We start from the raw sequence: 19,736 nt of genomic DNA on the forward strand, positions 1-19,736 counted from the left end.
CCCTTTATTTCTTATTTTGCTGGGGCATGGATTCTCAGGATTGCAAGTTTCCTCCCACCTTGGTGGGGGGCCAAGGGGCTGCTGCTTCCCCTGAGGGGGCTGATCTGGCCACTATTGTGGAAAACTTAGCTGCTCAAGTGCAGATGCTGGTGGCTGATCGATCCACAAAACGGCCCAGGGTGTCTATTTCCTCTGATTTAGAGGGCGATGGGGCTGCTATGGCTGGAGTGCCCTTCTCAGGGTCTCACTCATCCCTAGACCTTGTGGGGTCTGACGGGTGGCTGAGGTGGAAGGGGTTGATAATTCTCCCCCTGGCTCGTCTGAAGAGCTCGCACTCATGGATGAGCTGGTTGCTTCTATCAAACAAACGCTGCATTTGCAGGATGAACCATGTCCTCCTGCTTTGATGTCCTCTTATGGGACACAAAAGGAAACGCAAAACATCGCAGGTTTTTCCTTGCTCTACGGAATTTCAACGCGCGGTTGATGAGCAATGGCGCAATTTAAAGAAGCCTTTTGCTGTGCCGAGTAGGTTCAAGCTGCGTTATCCCTTTACACCAGCTACTGATGAGCGTTGGTGTGTGCCGCCTCAGGTGGATCACGCGGTGGCGATTTTGAATAAATGCACTGCGATCCCTGCTGAGGATACCCCGGTGTTCCCAGACCCGACGGACAGGAGGTTGTAATCTCTGGCCCGTCATGCTTATACGGTTGCTGGCTCTATGCTGAAGCCCCTTTTTTTGCTTCCATTATGGCAGCCCAGGCTATTGCGGATTGGACGCAGGTGCTCAGGCGCACTCTGGTGGTGGACTCTGCCCCGCCGACAACTTTGGCTATGGTGGATCAGATTCATCAGGGTGTCATGTATTTGTGTGATGTGGACTTGGATTTAGTCCCTTTGGCTGCGCGTCTTTCTAGTGTGGCGGTCTTGAACCGTCGCCTGATATGGCTCAAATGTTGGTCTGTTGACCAATCTTCCCGCAAGACTTTAGCTAATTTGCCCTACGCGGGTTCTCGCCTTTTTGGCGATTCTTTGGATACCCTGATAAAGGGTATTTCTGGGGGTAAGAGCACTCTCTTGCCCCAATCTCACAAGAATAAGTTTTTTCGTGGTAAGAAGAATGCCTCGTTTAGGCCCTCTCAGGGGTCCTTTCGTGCCTTTCCGTCGCACTATAAGGGTAAGCCCTTCAAAGGCCAAGGATCCCAGAAGAAGCCGTGGACGGGTAAACAGAAGTCCGGCCAGTCCGGATCCGCTGCCCATAACAATGCGGCCTGAAGGGGCGCCCTCACCCGTTTCTGGGGTGGGGGGACGTTTGCTCGGTTTTCTTCGACCCTGGCTGGACCGCGTTCGGGACAGGTGGGTTCAGGAAATCGTTCGATCTGGATACAAGATCGAGTTTCTCTCTCGGCCGGCGGGCAGATTTTTCCCTCAAGCCTTCAGCTGACTCCGGAGCGCTTGCAGGATCTGCACCTGGCGGTGCGGGACCTGCGGGCCCAGGGAGTGGTGGTTCCGGTGCCTCATCGGGACAGATTTTGGGGGGTTCTATTCCAATCTGTTCACTGTGCCCAGAAAGGAGCACCGATTCTGGACTTGAAAGCTCTGAACCGCTTTGTGCGGGTTCGCAAGTTCCGCATGGAATCCCTGCGATCAGTGGTGGCTGCCCTGGTTCCGGGGGAATTCATGGCCTCCATCGACTTGAAGGATGCATACCTTCACATCCCCATTTTCGAGGGTCACCAGAGGTACCTTCGATTTGCCATTGCGGAGGATCATTATCAATTCGTGGCGTTGCCCTTTGGTCTCGCTTCGGCTCCGCGGGTTTTCACCAAGGTGCTTGCGCCGGTTCTGGCCTTATTGAGGGCCCAGGGCATTTCTGTCCTGGGGTATCTGGACGATATCCTGATTCGGTCCGCGACCAGTCAGGGCCTGGTGAACGACCTGTCCATCACGATGCAGACTCTGCAGGAATTCGGCTGGATGATAAATTTTCCAAAGTCAACGTTGTGTCCGTCGGTTCGTCTTCCCTACCTGGGGATGATTCTGGACTCAAGTGAAGGTCTTCCTGCCGGAAGACAAGCTTCGGACACTTCAGTGCGAAGTCAGGTCCCTCAGGGACAATCATTGCTCGTCCCTCCGGACGTGTATGAGGTGTCTGGGATTGATGGTTTCGGCCTTTGAGGCGATTCCCTTTGCCCAGTTTCACACACGGGAGCTTCAGGCGGAGGTCCTGGCCAAGTGGGACGGGCGTCCGCAATCTCTGGATCTGCGGCTTTCATTGAGCCATCTCACCCGAAGGGGTCTTTTGTGTTGGCTCCAGTCCCCGGCGGTGTCGGGGGCAAGTCCTTTCGTCCTTTGTCGTGGACGGTGATCACCACGGATGCCAGCCTGTCGGGCTGGGGTGGTGTTCTGGGCGTTCTGTCCGCCCAGGGAACTTGGTCGGAGGAGGAATCCTCCCTTCCTATCAACATTCTGGAATTGCGAGCGATAACTCTGTCTTCTGCGTTGGACGGACAGGCTTCAGGGCCGTCCAGTTCCGGTACAGACGGACAATGCCACAGCGGTGGCCTACATCAACCACCAAGGGGGCACCAGGAGTGCCCGGGCGGCTCGGGAAGTAGCCGACATTCTGTCTTGGGCCGAGACGCACGTCCCGGCGATATCTGCAGTTCACATTCGGGGGGTGGAGAACTGGCAGGCGGATTATCTGAGTCGCCAGACCCTGGACCAGGGAGAATGGTCCCTTCACCCGGAAGTTTTTCAGATGCTGTGCGCGAAGTGGGGGTCCCCAGATGTGGACCTGTTCGCGTCTCGTCTAAACAACAAGGTGGAAAGGTTCGTGGCAAGGACGCGCGATCCTCGGACAGACGCCTCAGACGCGTTAATGGCGCCCTGGCATCAGTATCGCCTGATGTATGCCTTTCCACCGATTCAGCTGCTGTCCAGGCTCCTTCGCAGGTTGGCCTCGGAACCGCACATGGTGATTCTGGTGGCACCGGACTGGCCTCGCCGATCTTGGTACGCAGACCTCGTGAATCTGGCGGTCGACGCTCCGAGGCGTCTGCTACTTCGAGAAGATCTCATGTCTCAAGGACCGATATTCCATCCTGCTTTACAGTCGCTGGCTTTAACGGCCTGGCTGTTGAAAGCCAGGTCCTGAAGGATAGGGGTCTTTCCCCTGAGGTCATTCCCACTTTGATCAAGGCTAGGAAGGCCTCTTCGGGGAAGATTTACTACCGTACTTGGAAGGCTTACTTTGCCTGGTGTGAGTCCAGGGGGTATTCCCCTCGCTCGTACTCGGTGTCGAGAGTGTTGGTTTTCCTTCAAACGGGCGTGGACCAGCGTTTGGCGTTGGCCACGATTAAGGGTCAGATTTCTGTTAAGGGTCAGATTTCTGCGCTGGCCGTTCTCTTTCAACGCCCTGTGGCGTCTAACTCTTTGGTTAGCACCTTTGTTCAAGGGGTGCGACATTTGGTCACTTTCCTAGGAGGGAGCCTTTGCCTCCATGGGATTTGAACCTTGTTCTGTCCGTGTTGCAACATGCTCCTTTTGAAAATATCAGGGAGATCTCGTTGCCTCTGTTGTCCAAGAAGGTTGCCTTCTTGGTAGCGATCACTTCGGCTCGCAGGGTGTCGGAGCTGGCAGTCTTGTCCTGCAAATCACCGTATTTGGTGATTCACTTGGATAAGGTGGTCTTGCGCCCTAACCCGTCTTTTCTTCCGAAGAGGATCTTGGAATTTCACCTCAATGAGGATATTGTTCTGCCTTCGCTTTGCGCGAAGCCTAAGCATCTGAAGGAGGTGGCTTTGCATTCCTTGGATGTTAGGGCGATCAGGGTTTATCTGTCATCGACAAAATCCTTTCGCAAGTCGGATTCTCTCTTTGTCCTTCCTGAGGGACCTCGTTAGGGCATGGCGGCGTCGGCTGCTACCATCGCCAAATGGATCAGACAGACCATTGTGCAAGCCTATGCTTTGAAGGGGAAGGTTCCTCCTTTTCCTGTGAAGGCGCACTCTACCAGGTCTCTGAGTACGTCTTGGGCCTATCGTCATCAGGCTTCTGTGGCCCAGGTGTGTAAGGCGGCGACTTGGTCGTCCGTTCACACTTTCTCAAAATTTTACAAAGTGGATGTTCAGGCATCGGCAGATGCTTCCTTTGGCCATAAAGTTCTTAGTGCGGCAGTGCCTTAGGGTCCCTTGTTTGGGCCCTTGGCTGTTGGGGTGTTTTTACCCCTAGGTTACTTCTTTTTTTCCTGGGTTGTTGCTCCTGTTGAGCACGTTTTCCTGTTGCCCAGTTGGTTCTCTTACTTTGGTAAGGTTCCTTTCTCTGATGTGGGTACTGTGTTGCTTTAGGCGCGGCTGCTTTTTTTCCCACCCCTCATTTCTACACTGCTATGGGACGTCCCCATTAGTGACGAATATGAAGAGGCGGTGACTGTCGGAGGACGTAAGAGAAAACTGAATTTTTGTAAAATCCCTTTCTCTGAGTCCTCCGACAGTCGCCGCCCCCGCCCCTCTTTTGGGGTTTGTTTATGTACTCTACTGCTATGCTACTGAAACTGAGTTGGAAATGCAGGAAGCAGGGAGGTATGGACTGAGGGGACCACCCCCTGGGGGTGGGATATGCTAAAAGCTTTGATATTAATATATTCTGTTGCCTAGCTACTCCTACGGAGCAAAGGTCAATAACCCCATTAGTGACGAATATGAAGAGGCGGCGACTGTCGGAGGACTCAGAGAAAGGAATTTTACAGGTAAGATTTTACAATAATTCAGTTTTTTTATTTTCCTTGCATGTTCTCCTCAGATCTGGAGAAACTGAACTTTGCAGTGCACAGATTATTTGCGTTTAGTAAATCAACCCCTATGTTGCAGACGTTTCACTGCATTGTAAACTCTGTCACCACAAATACCAGAGGGAGGAGGGAGAGGCGAACCTCCTTTTACAGATAGGATTGGCAGTAAGGATGGGAAATGTCATTATAATGGGGGACTTTAATTATCCAGATATAGACTAGACAGAAGGAACCGCGCATTCAGCCAAGGCTCGGCAGTTCCTAAATGTTTTGCAGGACAATTTCATGGGTCAGATGGTAAATGCACCGACAAACAATGCAGTACTTGACCTACTGATTACCAACAATACAGACCTGCTCATGGATATAGAAATATGGGGCAACTTAGGAAACCGTGACCATAGGTCAATTAGATTCAGTATTTATCATAGTAATAGGAAACACAAGGGTAATATAAGGACACTGAATTTCAAAAGAGCTAATTTCCCAAAACTGCGCTCTCTGCTAGAAAATATCAAATGGGATAGAACCCTGGAAACAAAGAACACGGAGGAAAAATGGGAGTGCTTCAAGAGCATACTAAACAAAGGGATTGGCCAGTGCATTCCAAAGGGAAATACATTTCAAAGAGCAAAACTAAACCCTGGGTGGCTACACTCCAACATAAAAATGCATATTAATACTAAAGAAAAGGCCTTCAAAACATACAAGACTGAGGGGTCATTGGCAGCATTCAAGCATTACAAAGAGTGTATTAAGATATGTAAAGACGAAATCAAGGCGGCCAAAATAGAACACAAGAGACATATAGCGGAAGAGCGTAAAAAGAACCCCAAGAAATTCTTTAAGTATAAAAACAGTAAGAAAGCGAGGCCAAAACACATGGGCCCAATAAAAGACAACAAGGGAAATATGGCCACAGAGGACAGAGAAAAGGCGGAAGTGTTAAAATAATTTCTTCTCTTTAGTCTTCACAAAAGAATCGGGGGGGCTACACTAACCCAGCTTGTAAGGCTAAACTAAACGATACACCTCAGGAAGTACCACCATGGCTAAGATAGACTTAGAACTAAACTAGAGAAACTTAACATAAATATCACCAGGATCGGATAGCTTGCACTGGAGGGTTCCTAAAGAACTCAGCCAGGTGATTGTCAGACCATTATTCCTGATCTTTAAGGATAGTCTACAGATGGGTATAGTGCCAGCTGATTGGAAAAAAGCCAACGTGGTACCAATATTTAAAAAAGGGCCGAGATATATCCCGGGTACCTATAGGCCGGTCAGCCTAACATCTGTAGACTGCAAAATTTTGGAGGGGGTGTTAAGGGACCATATACAAGACTTTAGTAATGAAAACGGTATTAGTAGTAATCAGCATGGATTCATGAAAAATTGTTCTTGCCAAACCAATCTATTACCCTCTACGATGAAGTGAGCTGTCACCTAGATAAAGGTAAGCCTCTGGATGTGGTGTATCTGGACTTTGCAAAGGCCTTTGACACCGTTCCCCACAAACGCTTACTTTACAAACTAAGGAATGTAGGTATGGACCATAGGGTGAGTACCTGGATAGAGAACTGCCTCCAGGGGAGAGTCCAGAGGGTGGTGATAAATGGGGAGTACTCGGATTGGGCGGTTGTGGAAAGTGGGGTCCCCCCAAGGTTCTGTCCTGGAACCAATCTTGTTTAATTTATTCATAAATGATCTAGAGGAGGGGATATCTAGCACAATCTCGGTATTTGTGGACGATGCTAAACTAAGCATGCCAATATCTTCTATGCAGGATGTGGAAATCTTACAAGCTGACCTGAACGTAATAATGGGGTGGGCAAATACATGGCAGATGAGGTTTAATGTTGAAAATGTAAAGTAATGCACTTGGGCATCAAACACAAAAGCAAGCTACTCACTAGGGGGCAAACCTCTGGGGGAATCGATGATGGAAAAGGACATGGGGGTCCTAGTGGACAACAGGCTTGGCAGTGGCATGCAATGCCAAGCCGCTGCAAGCAAAGCCAACAGAATGCTGGCATGTATAAAAAAGGGGATTCACTCCAGAAATAGAGATTATTCTCCCACTCTACAAGACTCTGCTCCGGTCACATCTGGAGTATGCTGTCCAGTTCTGGGCACCGGTCCTCAGAAAGGATGTGCTGGAACTGGAGATAGTCCAGAGAAGGGCAACAAAAATAATTAGGGGAATGGAGGGCATCGGCTATGAGGAAAGACTACAAGCATTGAACTTCTTCTCTCTGGAGAAGAGACACTTGAGGGGGGATATGATATCTATGTACAAATACTGTACTGGTGAGGACCCTAGCATAAGGAACAAACTTTTTAGAGAAAGGGAATTCAATAAGATATGTGGCCACTTACTAAAACTAAAGGAAAAACTGTTTAACCTTAACATACGTAAGGGGTTCTTCACTGTCAGAGCAGTAAGGATGTGGAATTCGCTTCCACAAGCAGTTGTATCAGCAGGGAGCATCAATAGTTTCAAAAAACTATTAGATGGGTACCTTAAAGACCACAACATACAGGGGTATACAATGTACTAACAAACACACACATAGGTTGAACTGGATGGATTGATGTCTTTTTTCAACCTCACAAACTATATATAAAAAAAAATACTTATAGGAAATAATTGCGTCCCATTCACACTGCCCAGTGCTTCGCTAATATGCAACGCTGCTGTATTGCAGCACACCGTGCTGAATTGCATGGCACTATACAGCAGTGCTGCATGTTACGCTGCTGTACATTGCGATGTATGAAGTGTACACTTTGTACACTTAGTTTTGCGCACCACATATCCTCCTACTGCTGCCATAGCTCAGTTGCAGTGGAAATGGAGCCTTTAATATTTTGTTAACCTTAAGGCATTGCTCAAAGGTTTGGTAGGAAGTACCTTTCATTTATAGATTACAGGCATTTAAAGTGTGCCGAAGTGCTACATAAACAGTAATAGATGTGGATGTCTTTTTTTTTTTTTTTTTTGTGGTTTAACTTTTTTTTTTTTTGAATGTACTATTGTGCTGCAGGTTAAAACTTCTTTATAGCTATTCTTCTAAAATCACTGTATTTTCACTTATAGGGCCGTAGTGGTTTTGCTGAAAAAAATGCAGCCTGTGGTCGTATCATCTGTGACATTGAGATATCTGCAAAAGAGCTTATCCGGTGTAAAAGCTATCACTTGTCTGAATTGGTCCATCATATACTAAAAACTGAACGTCTTTTATTCCCTCCAGAAAACATTCGCAGTGCTTACAGGTATGAAAAAGGCATTAAGATTTTAAACTACACTCTTTTAAAAAGGCATTTAATTGTTTTATTTTAGTAATTGTAATTTACTCCCCAAAAACAGATGTATATAATTTTACGAATTTCCACTGTGTTCTGGCAGAAAGTCGAGGAAATCTCTTTAGTATGGGCGCTAACAAAAATAAAACCTGACAAAGGCTTTAACACTTTCAATACTATATCCAAAACAAAATAAATAAGACATTCGTTTTGAAGCTGAATTTCAGGTACCAGGTTAAATGCACCACCGTATAGCTTACCCCCAGACTAATACTAAGGCAATTACTAATCTGGGGTCCAGCCTTCTACTGCTATGCTTAAAGTTCCCCCCTTGTGTCCCAGGTATTATTAAAAACCCTAACATCCAGTCTTTCTCCATGCTACACAAAACTAAACAACAAAAAAAAAATGGCTGCACATAAGGTAATTGTTCTCCCACTAAAGGAAGGAAGTGCATTCTTTCTTGTCCATTATGGCACATAACCTGAAAAAGAAGCCACATTGATCTCTCTGATGCCTACAGGAAAAATAAACACTAGGCACATTGTAAACTAAGCCCCTAAGAGGCTATGACTCCTCCCACACCAGCTTACTCAATATTGCTTAGGGCCCTGAACACCCTAGCGCAGTGCCTGCCGAGCATGAGCACCTCACAGGGTGCTCATGCTATGAGATTTCTCCCGATCACCCAGCTGGGGGGGGGGGGGGGTGTCATTTGCCGTTCTTCCGGGACTTCGACCCTCAGGGAATTATTCCCCTCTTCCCTACTTGCATCCATTACCCTAAGAGGTTGGGGTTCTCGGATTCCTTACAGCAATTTTGCATCAGTCTTTTTAAAGGGTCACAGGGCCATTACCTGTCTGTTTCTGCTGTGTGTTTGGATCAGTTTACCCTTCTTCTTGTGCGCCTCTAGCTTCAATTTCTGGGTGTTTTTTGTCTACCCCTTAGTTGCTTTAAGTGTCATGTCATATAACATACCAACTCTTAGGTGTGGTGGCTGCCTTAGTTTTTTTTTTTTTTTTTTTTTATACTTTCCATCCTTTTATTTATTTTTTCTTTCAGCAAGTGGTACTGCTAGTAAGTCTACTGTTTAACAGAACAAGCTCTCTTGCAAATGTGTTGATGGAAGTTGAACTTTGTAAGCACCCTTGTCAGTGGTAACTTTTATTTACATATGTAAAACCTTTAGCCCAAAAGAAAAAATATATTTAACTGCTTGTGTAACTGCAGTGCAAGCTGGAGTTTGGGTTCAGTTGGTGTATCTAAATCTGCTAGTACATATAACACTCCACTCTCCTCAGATTGAAAATAATGCTGTCCAAAGGTAGCCCTGTACTCCATCCAGATTGGGGGCCCTCTGGGGGGGGGGGGGGGGGGTTACTGGCCAGATCACAAGGTGGAAAAAAAAAATGCTACCACTACATCGAACGATTGGTAAGCTTCAATAATACATTTTTAATTTTGGGTTTAATACCGCTTTAAGATGGCAGAAATGTTATTGTACTAATAAGTTCCATATATTGGAGCACTGTACAGGACACAGGTCCCTCCACACTTCTTTTTTTGATCTTTTTACTGCTTGCTAAAGAAGTGAGCCTTCATGGTGTGGTTATATAAGTACACTGAGGGAAGGTGTCCAATAAGGCAGCGCATATCCTTTGGTCTAAGGTTCAAATCTTGTGTCCTGTATTGTGGTCTGCTATGAAATTTACATGTGCCAAAATTCCTATTTTTAATATACCTATTATTTCTCCTTGTGTATAGTATCTCACAAAAGTGAGTACACCCCTCAGTTTTGTAAAAATTGTATTATATCTTTTCATGTGACAACGCTAAAGAAATGACACTTTGCTACAATGTGAAGTAGTGAGTGTACAGCTTGTAGAACAGTGCAAATTTGCTGTCCCCTTAAAATAACTCAACACACAGCCATTAATATCTAAACCACTGACAACAAAAGTGAGTACCCCCCTAAGTGAAAATGTCCAAATTGGGCCCAATTAGCCATTTTCCCTCCCTGGTGTCATGTGACTCGTTAATGTTAGAAGGTCTCAGGTGTGAATAGGGAGCAGGTGTTTTTAATTTGGTGTTATCACTCACTCTTACTGGTCACTAGAAATTCAACATTGCACCTCATGGCAAAACTCTCTGAGGATCTGAAAAAAAAGAATTGTTGCGCTACATAAAGATGGCCTAGGCTATAAGAAGATTGCCAAGATCCTGAAACTGAGCTGCAGCACGGTAGCCAAGACCATACAGCAGTTTGAACAGGTTCGACTCAGAACAGGCCTCACCATGGTCAACCAAAGAAGTTGAGTGCACATGCTCGGCGTCCCATCCAGATTTGGGAAATGGAAATATGAGTGCTGCCAGCATTGCTGCAGAGGTTAAAGGGGTGGGGGGGTCAGCCTGTCAGTGGTCAGACTATATGCTGCACACTGCATCAAATTGGCCTGCATTGCTGTCGTCCCAGAAGGAAGCCACTTCTAAAGATGATGCACAAGGAAGCCTGCAAACAGTTTGCTTAAGACAAGCAGACTAAGGTCATGGATTACTGGAACCATGTCCTGTGGTCTGATGAGACCATGTGTGGTGGCAACCAGGTGACAAGTACAAAGACAAGTGTGTCTTGCCTACAGTTAAACATGGTGTTGGGAGTGTCATGGTCTCGGGCTGCATGAGTGCTGCTGGCACTGGGGAGCTACAGTTCATTGAGGAAGCCATTAATGCTAACATGTATTGTGGCATACTGAAGCAAAGCATTATCTCCTTACTTTGGAGACTGGGCCACAGGGCAGTATTCCAACATGCCAACGACCCCAAACACACCTCCCAAGAGGACCACTGCCTTGCTAAACAAGGTGAGGGTAAAGGTGAATGACTGGCCAAGCATGTCTCCAGACCTAAACCTTATTGAGCATCTCTGGGGCATCCTCAAATGGAAGGTGGAGGAGCACAAGGTCTCGAACATCCACCAGCTCTGTGACGTCATCATGGAGGAGTGGAAGAGGACCCCAGTGGCAACCTGGGAAGCTCTGGTGCACTACATGCCCAAGAGGGTAAAGGCAGTGCTGGAAAATGAGGCCACACAAAATATTGACACTTTGGGCCCAATTTTGACATTTTTACTTAGGGGTGTACTCCTTTTTCTTGCCAGCGGTTTAGAAATTAATGGCTGTGCTTTACATTGTAGCAAAGTGTCATTTCTTTAGTGTTGTCTCATGAAAAGATATAATAAAATATTTACAAAAATGTGAGTACTCCATTTTGTGAGATACTGTATTTTGATGCTTTGTAAATATTACAATGGTGATTTTTGCAGACAAGAACATAAGATGTATGCTTGAAATGGCTGTGCTGGCAATGTGCACGGTTGGGCAGGCTGACAAAACACTTATGTTCTTGTCAAACTTTCTGTACTATCAGGCATTTTCTAACTACTTTAAGACCAGGTCTTTTTCCGTGGTTTATAAGTAAAAAATCCTGTTTTTTTTTGCTAGAAGTCACTTAGAACCTCCAAACATTTTATTTATTTATTTATATATATATATATATATATAATTTTATTTCTCGACCTTATGTAACTATAAAGGAGATACAATAAGACACGTGGCCACTCACTAAAACTAGAGGAAAGGCGGTTTAACCTTAAAGTGCGTAAGGGGTTCTTCACTGTAAGAACGGTAAGGATGTGGAATTCTCTTCCACAAGCAGTCGTATCAGCAGGGAGCATTGATAGTTTCAAAAAACTATTAGATGGACACCTTAAAGACCACAACATACAGGGATATACAATGTACGGTTAAAAGCAAACACACACGCATCATAGGTTGAACTGGATGGACTGATGTCTTTTTTCAACCTCACTAACTATGTAACTATGTAACTATGTGACCGTTCATCGACAGACGCAGCTCTCCTTAATTGTAGACTCGTAGGGTTATGCTGCTCCTTCACTAGGCGGAAAAAAACTTGTCCACGCCGATGGGGTGTGTCCCAGCTGGCATTACCTCTCAGGCTCTGCTATACCTAATTTTTTCTGCATAGTGTTCAGGGATAGGACCTAGCTCCCTGCTAGGACTTCGGTCTTTGCTATATCAGGGAGAATTTTTTTTTTTTTAACTAGTTCGTTCTAGAGGATCAAGATTCAGAGGAACTACAAGCAACAGCCGGCTTGTATTCACACTGGATAATCTAGATCCTTAAGGTCTCCCAGCCTGGCGTGTGAGCATGAGCAGGTTATAGTCTAGAACTAGGCATTGCCACGACAGTGTCTGACGGATGGAGTCGAGCCTGGGAATGGATCTTCTCGCCGAGAATGCCCTGAGTCACAGCTTCCTTTTGGCTAACCGCACTCCCATCCCGGGTGGAAGGTGATCTGTTTTTCGGAGTAGCACCCACCTGGTACCGTGGTTGGGTGAGTGAGCTGTCCCCAACGCCCTTGGAGGTCGCGTGGCGGGTGTGGGGCTATCCCTGGAATAGTCGGAACGTGGGGGCTCCCTCGGTTCCCTGGTACCCCTTCTCCCTCCCCTAGTCGGTTCTTTTTTGAGGCGGATAGATCGTCCTGGGTGGGTCCCTAAATGGGGACCCTTAGTTGCCTTTGTTCTGGGACCCTTTTTTGGGGGTCCCAGAGACCGCGTGGCGCTCTATGGGGGCCACCATTTTGCTTTGCTTCATACCTCTGTGTTCCCATTAGGTTTGTATGGGCAGCCATTTTCTTGGATTCCCCATTGCGACCTGTATAGCGGCTATTTTCTTGTGGTCCGGGGGCGGGCCTAGCATGCAGCTAGTTTTTTTTTCTGTGTAGGAGTCAGAGCTTCCTCCTCTTCCTGCACTGTCACATTTGTTTTGGCTCTGATGGAGACTGCATGCAATGTCTGGATCTGGTAACGTTCTTGGGGTCTCCCCCTCTCCTGCTCTGCTATAACTGTTTATTGACCAGGGTTTGGCAGTCCGCAGCTGTATCAGGGGGGACTGCGTTTTTCGCGGTCTTAAAGGGACTTTGCTAAAACATTTTTTTCTTTTTGCAAATGGAATCCCAGGATAAAATCTCTCCTGCATACCCCCTGGAAATGGCTGCGGGTTCCTCTGGCTCACTTTTTAAAGAAATAATGCTAGAGATGAAGTAGAAAGCACCACATCCCTTTGTTTGAAGTAGCTACAATAGAGGGGGGCAATCTTGGGTTGAAGTGTATTTCCATGCTCTGGTCTCATTATTTCTATCCATCATCCCTAGCTTGGCTGTCACCCTCTCTATGGGTCAACCTTAAGAGGTTGGATGTCTCGGGTTCCCCTCCCCCTCTGTGCTCGCTTGGGTGGCGTCACCGTTATTGCCTCCACCTTCGGCATAAGAAAGGGTTCAGGTCATCTTAAGGTACTTTTATTGGTATCATTGTCTTCCTAATATGTAAATCAATTGGGCACTCAACTTTAGGACCATTGAGATAAGCCCTATGTATATACACATGCTATGTCTCTTATGTTTTTCTTTTTGTTACCTAGAAATGTTCACTCTCGAGAAATGTCTATGAAAACTCCTGAAGAAGCTATAATGAAGATGGCGAAACATGTAGAGTTGATATTTTCGAGTGCATTTTCTTGATTTTATCATTTTATATTGATGTACTGTCTTGTTCTCACCTCCTATGTGTAATAAAATGTACAATTTTTGAGAATTCAGATTTTTCTCCATCATTTTGCACCGTTAAAGTCCCACTTTGCCCCCCTCTATTGTAGCTTCCTCTGGCTCACAGTTGCAGCCGGAGATTGCAGTTTTTCTGCAAAGCCTGATGTCAAAAGCGGAGTCTTTCTTCTGGTGCTGCTTGCAGCAAACACACCCTGTCCTCACCTCCATTTGGAGGGTCTTCGAATTCTGACAGACACGGTCGCCGCAGACCACCCTGAGGGGTCGGGGCCTTCAGTTTGACGGTGGAGAGGACCTGTCCTCCTCAGCTGTCGGGCGGGAATGCGCTTTGGTTGAAAATTTTGATAGTTTCAGTAAGGGAAACAAAAAATGGCTGATGAACCCATGGCTGCCTGCAAATATTGGGAAAAGTATTCCCTTGTCCTGACTTGTTTTACTTTATTGTGGATGAACAATGGCAACGCATCAAGCACATGTTGGTGGTACCTAAGCGATTTACACGCTGCTATCCCTTTGCAGAGGTGGTGGGCAGTCCCAACAAAAGTGAATTCCCAGTGGCCAGGTTGAATAAAGCGACTCTGGTGCCGGTGGAAGAGTCTCCAACCTTTTCAGATCCCGTGGATAGACTGATGGAATCTTTATCCTGTCATGTCCATGTAGTATCAGGTCACATGTTAAAAGCTAACTCTGTGAACGTTCTCGTAGCGCAGACTGCTGCTGAATGTGGGAAGTTACTGAAGAATAACTTGGAAACGACACAGCTTCCCCCTGCGGTTCTGGAGCTGTTGGACCAGCTAGTCCAGGCTCTGGTGTTCATGTGTGATATGTCCCTGGACTTGGCCTTATTGGTGGCCAGAATGTCAGCAGTGGGAGTTGCCATTAGGTGCATGATCTGGCTAAAATGCTGGTTGGCTTACCAGGCTTTTAACAAAGCGGGTATTGATCTTCCTTTTACAGGGGAGAAGCTATTTGGAACCTCTCTGGATGAAGGTATCACGGGCTCAGAGCACTAATCTGCCTCAGTCGTCCAAAGGCAGGGCGCCGCGCTCCAATTGGAGGCCTTCCTTTACTGCTCATACACGTCTTTCTTACCTCCGGGTCTCAAGAAAAAGTTAAGCCGTTTAGATCTTCCAAGGGTCCAAGAAGCCATGGTCCAGTAAGTCCAAGGGCGGCAAACCCGGACCCGCAGACAAGCCCTCGTCTGCATGAAGGGGCGCCCTCACCTGATTCTGGGTTAGGGGTATGTCTTTGATTCTTTCAGGAACCCTGGACTTTCTTGATTCAGGACAAATGGGTTCATGAATTGATCCGTTCCGGATACATATTCGAAATTGCGGTCTCGCCCTGGGACTGGTTCTTCCCGTCCAATCTTTACTTGTCCCCAGCCAGGTTACAGGACCTGCGTAGGACAGTACACGACTTGCTTTCGCAAGGGGTGATTGTGCTCGTTCTGGCTCCGGAACATTTTTAAGGATTTTATTCCAATCTGTTCGCCGTGCCCAGAAAAGGCTGCAAGGTGCGTCCCATCCTAGATCTCAGGCCCTGAACTGAACTGTTTTGTGCGGGTACAGAGGTTTCGGATAGAATCCATGTGCACGGTAGTAACATCTCTGCATCAGGGGGATTTAGCCTCCAGAACATCAATTTCAAGAAGTCCATGTTGACTCCTGCCCTGAGACTGGAGTACCTAGGCTTGATTCTGGATTCAGACTTGGCGAGAGTTTTTCTTCCCCCGGACAAGCCGAACAAGTTGCGGGGGGGGGGGGGCAATTCAGTAATTGTTGAACAGCAAGCTGTCCTTCCTCAGGGTTTGCATGGGAGTTTTGGGCCTGATGGTTTCAATATTCAAAGCGATTCAGTTTGCTCAGTTCCATACAAGACCTTTGCAGCGGGAGATTCTGGAAAAGTGAAACAATGATCCAAAGTCCTTGGATTCTGTGATTCGGTTGAGCCACAACACAAAATCTACTCAGTTGTAGATTTAGTCTCCTGCACTGTGCCAGGGCACGTCCTCCCTACCGTTGTTTTGCACGGTGATAACCACGGACGCCAGCCTGTCAAGATGTGGCGGGGCGCTGGGGAAGTTATGTGCCCAGGGTACCTGAACTGTGGTCAAACTTCCGATCAATGTTTGGAACTCAGAGCGATCAAACTTTGTCTGAATCATTGGACGTCTCGCCTACACGATTGTCCTGTTCGGGTTCAATCAGACAACACCACAGGGGTGGCCTACATCAATCACCATGGGGGCACCAGGAGTGTCCTGGCGGCCAAGGAGATGGCAGAAAGCTTTGTTACAGCCCTCTCTGCGGTACACATTCCAGGTATGGAGAACTGGCAGGCGGCTTACCTGAGTCGTCAGGTGTTGGACCAAGGGAGTGGTCCCTACACCCGGAGGTGTTTCAGCTGCTTTGTGTTCGGTGGGGGACCCCTGAGGTCAATCGGTTTGAACGAGCTCATTTGACTGTTTGTGCAGATATTCGTTGCCAGGTCTCGAGATCCTCTGGCCGACGCCATACACAATGGTGGCTCCTTGGGATCGGTATTGGCTGATTTATGCCTTTCCCCCTTCGAAACTTCTGCCGCACCTTCTGCGCAGGATAGAGGTGGAAAACCTTCCGGTCATTCTGGTGGCTCCAGACTGGCCTTGCCGGTCTTTGGTACGCAGACCTGATAATGCTGGTCGCCAATACCCCTTGGAGACTTCCTCTCATGGACAATCTGCTGTCTCAGGTCCGATCTTCCATCCTGCTCTACAGTCGCTGACTTTAACTGCATGGCCTTTGAAAGATAGGGGTCTTTCAGACTCTGTAATTCCCACTCTTCTGAAGGCTAGGAAGTAGACTTCCAGGAAAATCTATCATCGCACATGGAATTCGTACATTTCATGGTGCGACTTACTGAAGGTGCACCCTCGCTTGTTTTATATTGCCAGGGTGTTGGCCTTTCTACAGAAAAAAGGAGTTGAACAGCGGTTGGCTTTGGGTACTATCAAAGGCCAAGTTTCGGCTTTGACTATTTATTTTCAACGCCCGTTAGGCACGAATGGCCCCATCTGGACTTATATCCAGAATGTGCGTCATTCGGCGCCTCTGCGGCGATCCCCGCTGGCGCCTCAATCTGGTGCTGTCTGTTTTTCAAAAGCCTCCTTTTGAGAAAATTTGGGAGATTTTGCTGCTTTCCTTGTCTCAGAAGGTTGCCTTCTTGGTGGTCACGTCTGCCCACAGAGTATCTAAAATGGCTGCGTTGTCTGTCTCGCCGCTCACCTTATCTGATGGTTCACAGAGAATAGGTGGTTCTTCGATCTCAGTCGTTTCTTCCTGAGGTGGTTTCTGATTTTCATTTAAATGAAGACATTGTACTGCCTTCTCTTTGTCCTAAACCTCAGCATCCCAAGGAGTATGCCTTACACTCTTTGGATGTGGTTCGGGCGATCAGGGTTAATTTAGAAACCTGAGTTTTTCAGAAAATTGGATGCCCTTTTTATCCTTGCAGATGGACCTTGTAAGGGACTGGCTGCGTCTGCTACGACCATTTCCAGATGGATCAGACAGACGGTAGTTCAGACCTATTCACTGAAGGGTCAGGTTCCTCCTTTCCCAGTGAAGGCACATTCTACTAGAGCGCTGAGTGCCTCTTAGACTTTTCGCCGCTGGGCATCGGTGCTAAAAGTTTGCAAGGCTGCGACTTGGTCGTCTGTGCATAAATCTTCAAAATTCTACAAGGTAGATGTGCTGACATCAGCGGATGCTTCTTTTGGCCGCAAGGTTTTGCAGGCTGCAGTTTAAGAGAACTCCTTTTTTGTTTTCTCTTTGAGGGTTCCTTTTTTCCGGGGGAAATCCAGTTGTTCCTGGTTGAGCTCTGTTTTACCTGGTTGGCTACGTTTGGCCATTGGGACATACAGGTTTTTTCGTTCCTGGCTTGTTCCCACCTCTGTTTTGACTGCTTTGGGACATCCCTATGAGTCTATGATTGAGAGCTGTGTCTGTCGAACTGTTGTTTTTTTTTTGTAAGAACTTACCGTGAAATCCTTTTCTCTGAAATTCGACAGACGCAGCACCCGACCCTCTATTTTAATTTATGGAGTTTTTTCTGACACTGCTTGCAACACAACTGTTTGAGTATAGCAGAGCCTGAGGTGTAATGCCTGCTAGGACAGCCCTCATTTGTGAAGTCTTTTTCCGCCTAGTGACTATCCCTAGAAGGAGCAGCATAACCCTATGAGTCAGTTTGAGAGCTGCATCTGTCGAACTTTAGAGAAAAGGATTTTATGTTAAGTTCTTTAAAAAAATCCAGTTTTTTTTTTTTTTTTAAGCTGACACCATAGAGAATAAAATGGTGGTCATTGCAGTATTGTCACACTGTATTTGCGCAGTGGTCTTTCAAACGCAATTTTTATGTTATTTTTTTTAAATACACAAATAACGCCACTAGGACCACTCTTATCTGAAAGCCAACCGCTTGACTAAAAAAAAAAAAAGATGCCAGGGTAATGGCAGCTAACTTCTGCCATAACCCCGGTATTTAACTTCAAAGTAATGATGTACATTTAGAGTTAGGCGGTTGGCAAGTGGTTAAGTATTTCATGTTTGAGAAAATGTTTTCACGTTTTTCTTAAAAAATCATGAAAATTATTCCTTTTTTTAGAAATACAATCCTTATTACCTGACACCACAAATATTCCATTTAACGATACAATGCACCTCTGCTTCTAACCTTGGTTAGGTCATATTTGAGACTTTGGAAATCAAAATTGTCTAGTATATAAAATATATGCTGACACGTCTATATTCAGCTCACTGACCTGACCAGTCTTGTAAACAACAACCTTTATAATGGAAAAGGCTGCTTTTACATTGGAAATAATGCACAGGGGAGACATTTAAATGATACATCACTTGGCTCACAGTGAACATGACAGACTGAGAGCTTCTTTAAATGTAAAAGCTACATATTCCATTAGAACAGATTGGTCCAGACATTGAACTAAATTCAGCCTGAAATTACTCTTACCTTGCACGGGAATTTAAAAATTTTTATACTTGTATTTGTTTGACCTTTGCAAATTCAAGGTACATTTTATTTTTTTATTTTGAAGGTGGTTTTGGCAGTTCAAATACAGTCGCAGGGGAACAGCGTAACCACATGTTTTTTTTTGTCATGTAGATATTTAAATGTAGGGTGCACTGTTGCATGCCTTTTTGCATTTTTTATAGAGGTACCTGTAGTATGTGTTTTTTTTTTTCTTTTTTTTGTGGTTTTTTTGTGTTTTTTTTTTTTATAAAAAAACCCCCTCAGTTGTGTTGCCAACATTCTTAATGGTTACACATGAAGGCTATCCTCGAGATTGGACTTTTAAGGGCAACAGAGGGTCATAAGTACTGCATATAGTGAAAACAGTAAGTTTATACCATTGTATAAAACCATACAAAAATACCAAAATTTAAAAAAATAACAAAGGCTGAGTACTCGATATAGAAGCTGATGAAGATAACTTATAGTAACTGGAAACCAAGGGTTGAATTTCCTAATGCCAATGGCATTTCGGCAGCTTCAAACAAAAATAAGGTATATATCAAGTGTTACCTTGTGTTGGCAGCACAAGCTGCAGGACCCTAGACACTTCAAGGTATATTGAATCATAAAGAGGCTTCCTATTTGAGCCCTTTGTTCTGTAGAAGACCAATCATTTATTGTCTCCCCAAGATTCATAAATGCATAGATAATCTGCCCGATCGTAAATGGAATTGATTCCTTTTCTTCTAGATTAGGCCAATATATTGACCATTATTTGCAGCCAGTTGTGAGGGAAACCAAATCCTTTCTGAGAGATACCAAGCATATGATCCAGGTTCTGAACACACTTGCTCTGATAATAGTATCACCGCTGATGTCGGGTCTTTATATACTATTATTAAACACGAAGACGTTCTAGCAGCAGTAAAATGGTCTCTCACTTCCTCAGATTTAACCAACAGGCATAAAAGATTTCT

General features: G+C 46.0%; 1 protein-coding gene across 1 annotated transcript in view; it reads left to right on the forward strand.

Annotated features, from left to right (window-relative positions):
• The window catches only part of POLA1 (DNA polymerase alpha 1, catalytic subunit), a 1,022,539-nt gene that overhangs the window by 270,503 nt on the left and 732,300 nt on the right, over positions 1-19,736 (forward strand). Inside the window, exon 20 of the mRNA XM_082247055.1 lies at positions 7,894-8,069. Within this exon, the coding sequence (XP_082103181.1) occupies positions 7,894-8,069 (176 nt within the window). The remainder of the gene's footprint in view (positions 1-7,893; positions 8,070-19,736) is intronic.

Source organism: Pelophylax lessonae, assembly GCF_965119305.1.
Source record: "Pelophylax lessonae genome assembly, chromosome: 2".
Classification (NCBI taxonomy): domain Eukaryota; kingdom Metazoa; phylum Chordata; class Amphibia; order Anura; family Ranidae; genus Pelophylax; species Pelophylax lessonae.